The sequence below is a fragment of the Peromyscus californicus genome, unplaced genomic scaffold, assembly GCF_007827085.1.
Source record: "Peromyscus californicus insignis strain IS unplaced genomic scaffold, ASM782708v3 Scaffold_6__1_contigs__length_162567912, whole genome shotgun sequence".
NCBI lineage: Eukaryota > Metazoa > Chordata > Mammalia > Rodentia > Cricetidae > Peromyscus > Peromyscus californicus.
This window is the reverse complement of record NW_026294584.1, coordinates 135,052,485-135,066,097: the sequence shown is the minus strand read 5'-3', so window position 1 is coordinate 135,066,097 and position 13,613 is coordinate 135,052,485. Positions and strand designations below refer to the sequence as shown.

At 45.1% G+C, this 13,613-nt stretch overlaps 1 protein-coding gene across 3 annotated transcripts in view; it reads right to left on the bottom strand.

Annotated features, from left to right (window-relative positions):
* The window catches only part of Ninj2 (ninjurin 2), a 105,929-nt gene extending 94,185 nt beyond the window's left edge, over positions 1-11,744 (bottom strand). The window contains exon 1 of one of the 3 annotated variants that reach the window (XM_052720329.1): positions 11,489-11,744. In XM_052720329.1, the coding sequence (XP_052576289.1) occupies positions 11,489-11,728 (240 nt within the window). In that variant the 5' untranslated portion in view covers positions 11,729-11,744. The remainder of the gene's footprint in view (positions 1-11,488) is intronic. The other 2 variants (XM_052720330.1, XM_052720328.1) reach the window with 2 other exon arrangements.
* Positions 11,745-13,613: the final 1,869 nt, after the last annotated feature.

Sequence of the window (13,613 nt, the reverse complement as noted above, 5' to 3'; positions counted from 1 at the left end):
AATATCTGCGCTTGAGGACGTGTCCACAGAAACCCTCCAAACTGAGAGCATCGAACCAAAAGAGACAAGCGAGGGAATATTTAAAGTCTGTGTAGCCACTGCAGCAGATGTGGATGGAGATCTGAGGAGGAAGAAAGGGGCAGAAGACATTCCCCCCCCCCACCACCACCAGAGCTGAGGACCGAACCAGGGCCTTGCACTTGCTAGGCAAGCTCTCTACCACTGAGCTAAATCCCCAACCCCCAGAAGACATTCAAGACAAAGATGAGTAAAGAATCTCCTTGACTGGACCTCCAATGCTAATGAATAGCGGGGCTAGGAAGTGCAGAGAATTCTAGGCAGGATTTAAAGAAAGCGTCAGAGAGGGAGTTAAAGATAAGGATACCAAAAGAAAACAGGGCAGTAAAATGTTTAAAGTGCTCAGAGGGCACCAGTGAGATCGTTTGGTAGGTAGAGGCTCTTGCCACCAGGCCTGATGACCTGAGTTCTGTCCCTAAGACCCACAGATGAAAGAGAAGTGATTCCTGTAGTTTGTCCTCTGGCCTCCATATTTGCACTGTGGCACACAGACGTACCTGTTGAAATGAAAGGGTAAGGCCATCAAGATGGCTCAGTAAGTCAAGGTACATGCCTCAAAAGCTCAGCCACCAGAGTTCAATCCCTGTCACCCAGTAAAAGGCAAAGAGGAAACCAACTCCCCAGAGCTGTCCTCTGACCTCCACACATACACCGTGTTATGCATGTACATACATCATGCATGCTTGCACATACAATAATAATACATAAACTTAAAAAAAGAAACGAACGTTTCAGAAGTAACTAACAGACTTCAACATGTTAGTATAAGTCAACTTCACACCAACACTGAAGGGCACACTGAATGATCACAATATGAGTTAAGCTTCAAATGGCTGAGAAACACAAAGTATGACGTCATGTTCATAGTCACTGAAAGACAAGCAAAAAAAAAATTGGAAGTGCAGAAGAAGAAACTATACAAGAAAACAAACAGACACACTGCATTACCAAAAATGTGTGTCCTGAGAAACAAGCCAACTCTTTAGAGTTAACAACCACAACTTGTTGAAGGAAGTAGACACAACCAACCAGCTTCCGCGGGGAAGAAAAAAACCAGCCATAGAAACCGGAATGGCAAGCTTCTGTGTGAAGAAGGAGGCTATACTGTTGTGTGAAAGTTTTCCTGGTGGGGAGTGCCCTCAAGATCAAATGACTGCAGAAGACAATGTGCAAGAAGAGAGGGAAAGATTACTGAAGCTGGTTTAAAAAGAACCAGGAAACGCCCCCAAGGAGAAGAATTAATAGACACAAGAAATTGAAGTTTAGTGAGGAAACCAGACACCTTGACATGGGCTTAGAGGAACACTAAGGTGAAGGAAGTAATAGGTTAAGGGGGGGGGGGCATTTTCTAGAGACTTGAAGAAACTCAGACTCACTGTTGAAGCAGGATCTAGAGAAGCCAGCCATCAATATCAGCTGTTTAAGACAGAGGTCTTCTCCCATCAACCACACCAGCTAACTATGATACAGGATGGAGGCTGGAGAGATGTTCAGTGGTTAAGAGCACTTGTTGCTTTTGCAGAGGACTGGGGTTCAGTTCCCAGCACTCACATGGTGGCTCACAACCGTCTGTCTATAATTCCAGTTACAGGGAACCTGATGCCCTCTTCTGAACCCTGGTCATCAAGCACACACATGTGGTACACATGCATGTAGGCAAAACACTCATACACATAAAGTAACTAAATAAACCTTAAAAATAAAAAGATTAAACTGGGTGGTGGTGGCTCATGACTTTAATCCCAGCACTCGGGAGGATCTCTGTGAGATTGTGGCTAGCCTTGTCTACAGAGTGAGACCCAGGATAGCCAGGGCTACACAGTCAAACCTTGTCTTGAAAAAACAAACAACAACAATAAAAAAGATATGTAAGGAAGAACACTCTCTAAATATGCAAATGACAGCTAATCTGAGATGTGTGGTTTGTTAGCAAGAACAGAAGAAGAAATTATTTCAGGGGAGAAGTAGTATTAACAACTTGCAGAAATGCCTTCAAGAACACAGTGGCTTGTCTCCACTGGAGAGCTGGGGTACTAGGTACTGAACTTGGGTCACCAGACTTGTATGGCTAGCACTTTTACCTACTGAACCATTTCCTCAGTCTGACTTGCCTATTTTTAATCAATATTACTAAGGTTGTCTATGTTGTTGCATGCTATTGCTGTCCTTCATTTTCATTGCTCAATAATTACCCAGTGTGATTATAAAAAAAAAAAAAGAACACAGTGTCTGTGTTAGAAGTATAGTTCAGTGCTGGGGATGTCTTTCTGTATGCTGTAAATGTGTGTTGCTCTGATTTGGTTGATAAATAAAATGCTGATTGGCCAGTAGCCAGGCAGGAAGTATAGTATAGGTGGGATAAGCAGAGAGGAGAATTCTGGGAAGAGGAAGACTGAGTCAGGAGTGGCCAGCCAGACACAGAGGAAGCAAGATGTGAAGGCAGAACTGAGAAAAAGTACCAAGCCACGTGGCTAAACATAAGAATTATGGGTTAGTTTAAATGTAAGAGCTAGTCAGTGGTAGGCCTGAGCTAATGGCTGAGCAGTTTTAATTAATATAAGCCTCTGTATGTTTACTTGGGTCCAAGTGGCTGCAGGACTGGCGGGTGAGAGAGATTTGTCCTGACCATGGGCCAGGTGGGACACAGGAAAACCAGCTACAGTTCAGTTGGTAGAATGCTTGTCTAGCATGCACAAAACCCCAGGTTCCATTCTCCAGCACCCCATTAAATGGTTGTGGTGGTGCTCACCTGTAGTCCTACTGCTCAGGAAGTAGAGGAGGGAGGTCAGAGGGTCAAGATGATCATCAGCTACATAGTGAGTTCTACACTAGCTTGGGATACATGAGACCTTGTCTTTAAAAAAAGAAAAAGGAAAAGAAACAAGGACACAGCGGAGAAGCAAGACAGAATATAGAAAGTAAAGCACATTCTCAGCTTTGCTGCAACACCATGAACAAGATAAATCTTGTGATGAAACAGTTCATAGCAGCCAAGAATCCAGATGCTGATTACCAGTCAATTACTAAAAACACGAGGAAGCAGGTTCCTGAGCAATAAACCGTCCTGGGTGTTCCGCACAGTGTCAGCAGAAAGCAAGTCTGAATCAGCTGACGAGTCTGTGCAGAAATACCTTCTTGTTGCTGAATCTCATACAAACTAATGTAAGATGGTTTACCTCCTGGAGAATATGCTGAACACTTCTGAATGTCATCATTTCTGTGATCTCTTTGGAGAAGGATATCTTAAATAGTACAATATTCGAGGAAGAGTTTATATACAGAAAGGGGTGGAGTCAAGAGGGGTGTAGCTCACTGATAGAGTACTTGGCTAGCATATGCAAGGCCCTGAGTTCAGTCTCCAGAACTGGCAAAAAGAGAGAAAAGAAGAAGAGAGAAGAAAAGGAAAGGAAAGGGAAGGGAAGGGAAGGGAAGGGAAGGGAAAAAAGGGAAAGAAAAAAGATACCTCAGAGAAACAAAACTGAGGACATTTATTGCAGTAGACTTGACTTCAAACAAAGTTAAAAGTAACTCAGAAAAAGAGAAAATAAAACAGGCTAAAGGCTCACATCTGAAAGAAAGCAGAGGGCCTGAGGGTGTAACTCAGATGTACAGTACTTGCTTAGCTTGTTTTTTTTTTGTTTTTTTGTTTTTTTGGTTTTTTTTTGGTGGGGGGAGGTTTAGAGACAGGGTTTCTCTGTGTAGCTTTGCACCTTTCCTGGATCTCACTGTGTAGACCAGGCTGGCCTTGAACTCACAGAGATCTGCCTGTCTCTGCCTCCCGAGTGCTGGGATTAAAGGTGTGTGCCACCACTGCCCAGCTCTTGCTTAGCTTGTATGAGGTCCTGCGTCTAGTCCCCAGCATGATGGGAAGAAAAATAAATACATAAACAAATTAAATAATTCCGAAGAATAGAGGCAAAATGATCTTTCATTTTTATTATCTTTCTCAGTTTAGAATGAAAATTTGTATGTTTGCTGTGAACAATATGGCTACTTTTCTTGTTTTCATTGAGCTCACAGATAATGACAACAATACACTTGATTACATACGTGTATGTACATGTCACACAGGTGGTTGCAGAGTGGTAAAGGGTTGAGAGCAAAGACAAACACAGTGAGAGAGAAGAGCTGGGATTTGTGTTACAGAGCACTGGTGATAGCTACAAAGCGTCAGAGAGGTCTTTGGAAGTGCACATGGATTACTTGTGAATGTATTACCATTTGAGACGACCTCTGGAAAAAGGTAATTAGAAAAAAGGAAGACAAAATGGAGTCATAGAAATTGCTCAATTAAGCCGGGCAGTGGTGGCGCACGCCTTTAATCCCAGCACTCGGGAGGCAGAGCCAGGAGGATCTCTGTGAGTTTGAGGCCAGCCTGGGCTACCAAGTGAGTTCCAGGAAAGGCGCAAAGCTACACAGAGAAACCCTGTCTCGAAAACCCCCCAAAAATAAAAAAATAATAAGAAATTGCTCAATTAAAACCACAAAGTGGAGCCGGGCGGTGGTGGCGCACGCCTTTAATCCCAGCACTCGGGAGGCAGAGGCAGGCGGATCTCTGTGAGTTCGAGGCCAGCCTGGTCTACAGCACGAGATCCAGGAAAGGCGCAAAGCTACACAGAGAAACCCTGTCTCGAAAAACCAAAAAAAAAAAAAAAAAAAAAACCACAAAGTGGCTGGTCATGGTGTCACGTGCCTTTGATCTCAGCACTAGGGAGCAGAGGCAGGTGGATCTCTGTGGGTTTAAGGCCAATGTGGTCTACATAGTGAGCTCCAGGACAGGCAAGGGCTAGGCAGAGGGACCCTGTCTCAAAAACAAACAAACAAACAAAAAGCCAACAGACAATCAACAAACAAAGAAACAAACCAAAAATCCATAAAGCAGTAGTGGTCGTTTAAATGCAAAATCATTCATAATCTTAGAAATTTAAAGCTTGGTCTCCAGTTGTTGGTAATGTTTGGGGAAACTTAGGAGGTGTGGCCTTGTTGGAGGAAGTTTGTCCGTAGGGCTTTGAAGTGTCAAAAACTCAGGCCAATCCCAGTTCATTCTCTTTGCTTCCTGTTTACATGTCAAGATGTAAGCTCTTAGCTTCCATCTCCAGCCCCAGTGCCTGCCTACTATAACTATGAGGTGAGGGACTCATCCCTCTGGAACTGTAAAGCCCAAGCAAGCCCTTCTTCCTGTAAGTTGCCTTGGTCATGGTGTTTAATCACAACAACAGAAAAGTAACTAATGCAGTTGTTCATGTCTGTAACATCAGCACTTGGGGATGGAGGCAAAAGATCATCCTCATCTGTAAAGGCTAGCCTGGGCTACATGAGACCTTGTATCAAAATGAAAAAAAACATACCCAAAACCCACAAAGATAGGAAAAGAGATAAAGACAAAAATGTGAACAAGGAACAGGGCAAAAAAAATAGAAGACTGTAATAAATGCAATATATATTAATCTAACTACATTAAAAAATCACAGGGGCTAGAGAGATGGCTCCATGGTTATGAGCACTTCGTGCTCTTCCAAAAGACCTGGGTTCAATTCCCAGCACCCATGTCAGGCTGCTCACAGCTGCCTGTAACTCCAGTTCTAGGGGAGCTGATATTCTCTTATGGCCCCTGCAGGCATCATACTCACATGATGTACACACGTTATATATATACATACACTCGGGTACACACACACTCACACACTGAGTAAATAAATCAGTGTTTAAAAATCACTTTTAATGTCAAACAGTCTAAATGCATCAATTAAAAGACAGAGATGGCCTTGGGAGGTCGCTTAGCTGGAAAGTGCTGGCTGTGCAAAGATGGGGTCTTGAGTTTAATTCCCAGAAACCACTTTAAAAATCTGGGTGCAGTGGCAACTTACTGTCCAGCATTGGAGAGGAAAAAAATAGGCATATCCTTGGGGCCAGCCACCCTAGCCAACATGGTGAGCCGCAGACCAGTGGGAGACCTTATGTCAAAAACCAAGGCAGACGGCCTGAGAAATGACACCTACTTCATTTTCCTGAGTAGACCTATGCCTCCAGGCCCAGTGGATATGACAGTCCTTCATATATATGCATCAAACTATGTGACGCAAAAACTCATAGAAATTGGAGGGAAAGTAGATGCCACACTCTTATTATAGGTGGAGATCTGAGAGCCCCTCTTTCAGAAATGGGCACGATCAGCAGGCAGCTGAAAACAGGAAAGGGTGTAGTTAAATCCACTACCAGCTGCAGCAGCAGCAGCTGGATATAACTGCTATCTACAGATGACTTCATCACAACAATAGAATTACGCACTCTGCTCAGGCTCACTTGGAGCATTCACCAAGATGGGTCACATTTGGAGCCACAAAGCATACCTTAAGAAATATTTGAAAATAGAAATCATGAGCTGGGCATCATGGCACATGCCTTTAGTCCCAGCTCTCAGGAGGCAGAGGCAGAGGATCTCCGTAAGTTCAAAGCCACCCTGGTCTACATAGTGAGTTCCAAGACAGCCAGGGCTAAGTAGAGAGACCCTGTCTCAAAAAGAAAATAGAAATCATGTGATGTCTGCTGCTAGACCAAAGTGAAATTGACCAGAAAGCAATTACAGAAATGTAACTGGAAAACCCACAAATTGTGGAGATTAAACAGCACACGTTTAGGTAATCCATGCAACTAAGGACCTTCCAAGAGAAATTGAAAGTATTTTGAACTAAATGAAAAGGAAGACACAATTTACGGGATGCAGCAAAATCAGTGTTCAGAGGGAAATTTAGAGCACTCAGAGTGGATACTAGAAAAGAAGAACCATCTAGAACCGGTAATCTATGCTTCTAAATTAGGAAAGTAGGAAAAGAGCAAGTGATATATGGCAACGGACTCCTTAAAGCCTGTGGGAAGCTGAGACAGGAGGACAGGAAGTTCAAGGGAATCTTGGGCTACACAGCAAGACCCTGTCTGAAAACACACACACACACACACACACACACACACACACACACACACACACACACACACTCACATTCATACACTTACATACACATGCATATACACACACTCACACACACATGCATACACACACACTCACATGCACATGCATATACACACACACACACACAAACACAAACAAAACCAAAACCAAAACAAAAAAAAACACCAAATATTCAGGAACCAGGACGATCAGGAGTTCAAGGCCAGCCTTAGCTACATGAGACTGAAGACTGTCTAGGCTATGAGACCTTTTCTGAACAACAACAAAGCAAGTCGGGCGGTGGTGGCTTACGCCTTTAATCCCAGCACTCGGGAGGCAGAGCCAGGCGGATCTCTGTAAGTTCGAGGTCAGCCTGGACTACAGAGTGAGATCCAGGACAGGCACCAAAACTACACAGAGAAACCCTGTCTCGAAAAAACAAAACAAAACAAAAACCAAACCAACCAACAAACAAAAAACAACAAAGCAAGCAAACAACAGACTACCTAGTTAAATAAAAAAAAAAAGAACAATTAAATGAAGGTAAGCTGAAAAAATGAATAATAAAGTACAGAGCAGAAATCAACAAGGCAGAAGTGTGTGTGTGTGTGTGTGTGTGTGTGTGTGTGTGTGTGTGTGTGTGCTCGCTGTAGCACATGTGTGGTCGGAGGACACCCTTGGGTATGGATTTTCACCTTCTACCTCGTTCAAAGCAGGATCGTTATTGTTTGGTACTACATGAGACCAACTAACACAGGAACTTCCAGGGATTCGCTTCTCTCTGTCTCTCTTCTCACCACAGAAGCACTAGAACAGATCCTACCATGACTGGATTTCTGTGGAGTCCAGGGATCTGAACTCAGGTTCTCATGCTTGCACAGCAGGCTCTTTACTCTTTAAGCCATCTCTCCTGCCCAGTTTACTCAGGGCCTCACCTACACTAGACAGAAGCATGACCACTGAGCTGGAGTCACAGCCTTTGCTTTGTCTTTGAGGCGGGCGGGCGGGCGGCGTCTTTTTGCCCCAGAATGATCTTGGTTATTGGCCACTGTGTCCAGCCGATGGACAGCAGAGTGAACGCAGGAAGACAGGTCCATTGTTACCAAGATATCAGTTCTGCTCGGTTTGATCTACAGAATCACAACAATCCCAATCAAAATAAATTTTTGGATATCTGCAAAATGGCTCGGCAGTGTGCATATGCAGAGGCAAACACTCAAATCTAGAACAGCCAATAATAATACAGTGTTGGAAGAAAACAAGTGGGAGACTGATATGACCCAAACTCATGAGGCACCATAAATCTATACAGATCAAGACAATATGCTATTGGCAAAAGACTAGATCAGTGGGACAGTTCAGAGCCTGCAAATAGACATACAGTCAACTGTGTTTGGAGAGAGGAAGGGAACCATTGCATGTGTGAGTGTGTGTGCGTGTGTGAGTGTGTGTGCATGTGTGTGAGTGTGTGTGCAAGTGTATGTGTGCATATGTGAGTGTGTGCATGTGTGAGTGTGTGCATGTGTGCAAATATGTGTGCGTGCATGTGTGTAAGTGTGTGTATGCATATGTGTGAATGTGTGCATGTGTGAGTGTGTGCATGTGTGCAAGTGTGTGTGTGAGTGTGTGTGCATGTGCGAGTGTGTGTGCATGTGCACAAGTGTGTGTGTGAGTGTGTGTGTGCATGTGTGCAAGTGTATGCATGTGTGTGTGTTGGGGGGTGACAATAACATAGAAATCAATAGAGTGAATATGATCAAAATATACTATACACACACATAGTAATCTCATAGTGAAACTCATTATTTTGTACAATTAGTATATGCTGATGAAAATGTCTAAAAGTAAACAAATTGTTGTTCATAGTGGTCCACGCCTGTATTCCCAGCACTTGCAGGTCTACGCAGAAGGACTGCCCAAAGTTTAAGGCCAGCCTGGGCTACATAGAAAGGAAAAGGTGGGGGTGGGGCGGCTGCTAAAGGGAAGGGGAACGGAAAAAAACAATGGAAAGGCCAAGAAAAGAAAAAGGAGAGGAATAAACTAGTAAACCCAGGCACTGGACTGTTCATCAGTCCTGAAAGGAAATATGCTGGGGTTGAGAAACGGCTCAGCTGGTAAAGTGCTTGCCTTGTAGGCACAGAGATCTGAGTTCAATCCCCAGAATTCACTTAAAAAAAAAAAAAGCTAAGCATGGTGATGTGTGCTTAGAATCCCAGCACTGAGGAAATGGAGACAGGCAGGTCCCAGAGGCTCACTGATCAGCCAGCCTAGCCCACGTGGTGAATTCCAGGCCAGTAAGAGACCCTGCTTCATAAAAAAAAAAAAAAAGTTGCCGGGCGGTGGTGGCGCACGCCTTTAATCCCAGCACTCGGGAGGCAGAGCCAGGCGGATCTCTGAGTTCGAGGCCAGCCTGGTCTCCAAAGCGAGTTCCAGGAAAGGCGCAAAGCTACACAGAGAAACCCTGTCTCGAAAAACCAAAAAAAAAAAAAAGTGACTATCACTTGAGGAATGACATCATAGATTGTCCTCTGACCTCTCTGTGTGCTCACACACTCGTGTACGCACATATGTGGACTTCCCCAGACACACACACAAACAAAGAAATAAGCTGTCAAGGCATGGAGAAGTATTAGATTACTAAGTGAGAGAAGCCAGTTTGAAAAGTCTAATTTGTATAATACCAACCATATGACAGTCTGGGTAGGGCAAAACTGGAAAAGACAACATGATTGGTGCCTGTCGGGCTTGAGAAGGATGAACAGGTGGAGACAGGGGAAATAATGGTCCTAGAGTGGTGGAAACAGGCCACTGCGTTTCTTCATGCGCACTGTGAACTGTACACTTTGATAATGGAGGGTCGGTTCTAGTGGGCGGAGATGATAATGTTGGAGTTTGCGCATTACGAGGGTGGGGAGTCTGTGGGAGTTCCCTGTGCCTTCTTTTCAAGTGTGCTATGAACCTAAATCTGCTCTAAATGCATCCAGAAGGTAGAAGGGTTGAGGATGCAGCTCAGTGGCAGTGTATGTGCTGAGTGTGTGCTGAGTGTGTGCTGAGCATGTGCTGAGCGTGTGAGGCTCTGGGTGCCCAAAATGCCACACTCAAGTCTTCGAGGAGAGCAGGAGGCTGACCACCTCTCCAGCTCAGGTCAAGTGTACACTAGTTTGGCGGCTTGTGTTTAGTCTGAAGATCATGTTTTGGCATCAAAAATTCTTAATCTTAAAAGTCCTTTTCTAGGGAGCTGGAGAGATGGCTCAGTGGTTAACTGCTAACTGCTAACTGCTCTTCCACAGGACCTGGCTTCAACTCCCAGCACCCACATGGCAGTTCACAACTGTAACTCCAAGATCTGACACCCTCACGTATACATACATGCAGGCAAAGCACCGATGTAAACAAAAAAATATATAAATAATTTTTTTTTTTTAAAAGTCCTTTTCTGGGGCCTAGAGGGATGGCTCAGTGGTTAAAAGCACTCGCTGTTCTTGCAGAGGACCTGGGTTCAACTCCTATCAGTTCCCAGCAACCACATTGTGGTTCACCACCATCAGTAATTCCTGTTCCGGGAAATCCAAGACCCTCTTCTGATGTCCACAGTTACCAGGCATGCATGTGGTGTACATACATACATGTGGGCAAAATACTCAGAAACATAAAAATAAGTCTATAAAGAATTTTTTTTAAAGTCCTTTTCTGCTCTTTAATTGTCTGACTCTTGGAAAAGTTCTCATGCAACTTAGAGCTGACGATGCCCTGCTTGGTTGACACTCTGCCTTGCCAGAACCTTCCATTCCCTGTAGTGCCTTCCAAGCCTGTGGCAGCGAGGGTAGGACGCCTGACTGCCTCTCCCCAATAGATGAGATGGTGGCCTACCTTCTGTGCTGCCGCCGTCCGAAGGAGACACTCTCTGTCTGTCCCACACGAGAAAGCCTTATAGAGAAACTCGGGTCTCTCATAAAAGTTTAGGTTTTTTCCAAACTGTCTCTCTCATTCTCTCTCTCTCTCTCTCTCTCTTTCTCTCTCTCTCTCTCTCTCTCTCTCTCTCTCTCTCTCTCTCTCTCTCTCTCTCTCTCTCTCTCTCTCTCTCTCTCTCTCTGTCTCTCTCTCCAAGTTTGTATTCCTTTGTCCCTAGAGAACATCTGGGCAGCACTCGTATAGCTGCCACTGTCCCAGGGTTTGGGAGGAAGCAGTGCACAGAATATGAAATCATTTTTTGATAACACAGCTCTAAGAAGCTCTCTGACAAGGGGAAGCAGAAACCAAGAGGAATTGAAATAATCCACGTTTCATATATCTAAAGGCATGTGAGGAACCAGCCCTAGGGAACTGCGTGAAATGGAAATAAAGAGCAAAGGCCAGGGGAACATTCAGAGAACGGGGTAAGCAAGAGAGAGAGAACAGGGTGGGGGTGGCTATCAAGTGGCCAAAGGCCCAGGTTCCCTTCTCCTGGCTCCTGACAGAACTTACTTGAAGGTGGATGACTTCTCGGTCTGACTCCATCTTGCTGCCCTCCGGCTTCCTTCCACCCTCGGAGTGCCTGGAGTTTGCGTGGGCTCCTCGGCCGGGCAGTCTGTGGCTGCAGCTTTTCTGGGGTGGGAGACAGTGCCGCGGCAAGACAGACCTGCTATTCATCCGCTGATGCGGGATGCTTGGCTTGGCCTCAGCCCCTGGGGGAGGCGCACATGTGTGCAAGTGTCTGCCCTGCATGTGGCGTATCGATAGGTGGCCTTTTGAGTCCCCCTTCCAGTCCCCGCCAGGTCATCTGAGGTTACCTCGTCTGCTTTGAGGCAGTAGATTTACTGCTTGAAAAAGTAAATCTGCATATTTGCCAAGGAAATTGGAGAGTAGCTCTAAGGGAGTCTTCACACTTCACACTAGTGGTTCAGAGTAGGGAGGGTCTTCAGTCACAAGGGTCGGGTAGCCTTCAGCATAGTCTCAAGACAGAAGTTTCAGGGATTTCTCATCTGCACTGTTTGTGCCCTCCGTTCTTCTTCTTCTTCTTCTTCTTCTTCTTCTTCTTCTTCTTCTTCTTCTTCTTCTTCTTCTTCTTCTTCTTCTTCTTCTTCTTCTTCTTCTTTTTTTGGTTTTTCGAGACAGGATTTTTCTGTGTAGCTTTGCGCCTTTCCTGGATCTCCCTCTGTAGCCAGGCTGGCCTCGAACTCACAGAGATCCACCTGCCTCTGTCTCCTGAGTGCTGGGATTAAAGGTGTGCACTACCACCGCCCGGTGTGCCCTCCATTCTTAAGAGTTGGGGAGAGGAGGAAGTACCTTACCCAGGAGGATACAAAACTACAAGGTATTCGATACAGCTTCACGACAGATTGATTCCTGCCGAGAGACTGATTGTTTCAACTGTTCTCCCGGTGTGAGAGGGAGACAGAGGTTAGAGAGCATGGGGAAAGCTGTGCCTTCAGATCCTTTCATGAAGCCAGCTGCATTTCCTCCACTTCTAAAAGAGAGCTACAACAGCCAGACTTTTTTTTGGAAACTGATTATTTTTCCTGTTTACCTTAGAACCTAAAACACTTCTGTCTTGTTCCTAGACCTGTTTTAGACTCAAGATGCTGTAGTGGGAGTGTCTGTGAATGTGCTAGATGAGGGCTGTCAGGGTGAATTTCCATTCAGGGTAACGGGAGGTAGGAACGGGCAGGGCAGAGTCCTGTGTTTATTCTTACCACTGTCATATGTGAACACACACACACACACACACACACACACACACACACGCACACGCACACGCACACACACACGTACACACACACGCACACGCACACACGCACACGCACACACGCGCACACACACACACACAGAGTTTCTTAACTTCTCTTACACATCTAAGTCCCACCCTGCTAGACTGTGTGAGCAGGTTAGATGATGCGTGATTATTATGTCAATCAACAAGATGACCCATCACGCCCTACCTCCCACAATTACATCTGTGTCAGTCAGCTTTCTGTCACTGTGACAAAATACTTGGGGCAATCAATCAGCCTTTGGCATGTGGGTTCAGAGACTTTAGTTCAGAGATCACAGTTGGCAGGCCCTGTAGCAGCGCTCCAAAATCATAAACGTGTGTTGTAGAGGGAGTCCATTCACCCCCTCTCAAGGGCAAGCCCCACAATAACCTAACTTCCTCCCACTGGCTCCCCGCTCCACTACCTCCCAATAGCACCATCTCCTGATGACCAAGCCTTCAAGATATGGGCCTCTGGGAAACATTTCACTACTCTCTTTGAGAAGAACTATCCTCAACATTTAGCATACACTGCTTACTTTTCATAATAATTCTGGAAAGTGGTTTCCATTCTTACCACCAATCTATAGAAGAAGAAAGAGAAGCCCAGGAGGCTGAGCAGGTGCTCAAGGTTGACCCAAGATTTGAACCCAAGAAATCCGGATTCAGGCAAGGCACACATTTGGTTTAAAGAGGAGAGGCAACCACACTCCTGGTGGGTACTCTCCCACCCTCTGCTTTTCCTCATAGTCTAGAGTGAGAAAGTGAAGTCCGTCCCTTGTTTCTTTGGCTCACTATCTTTTTTTTTTGCTTATAAAAGAAAGAAAACATTTAATTGGAGGCATGCTTACATTACAG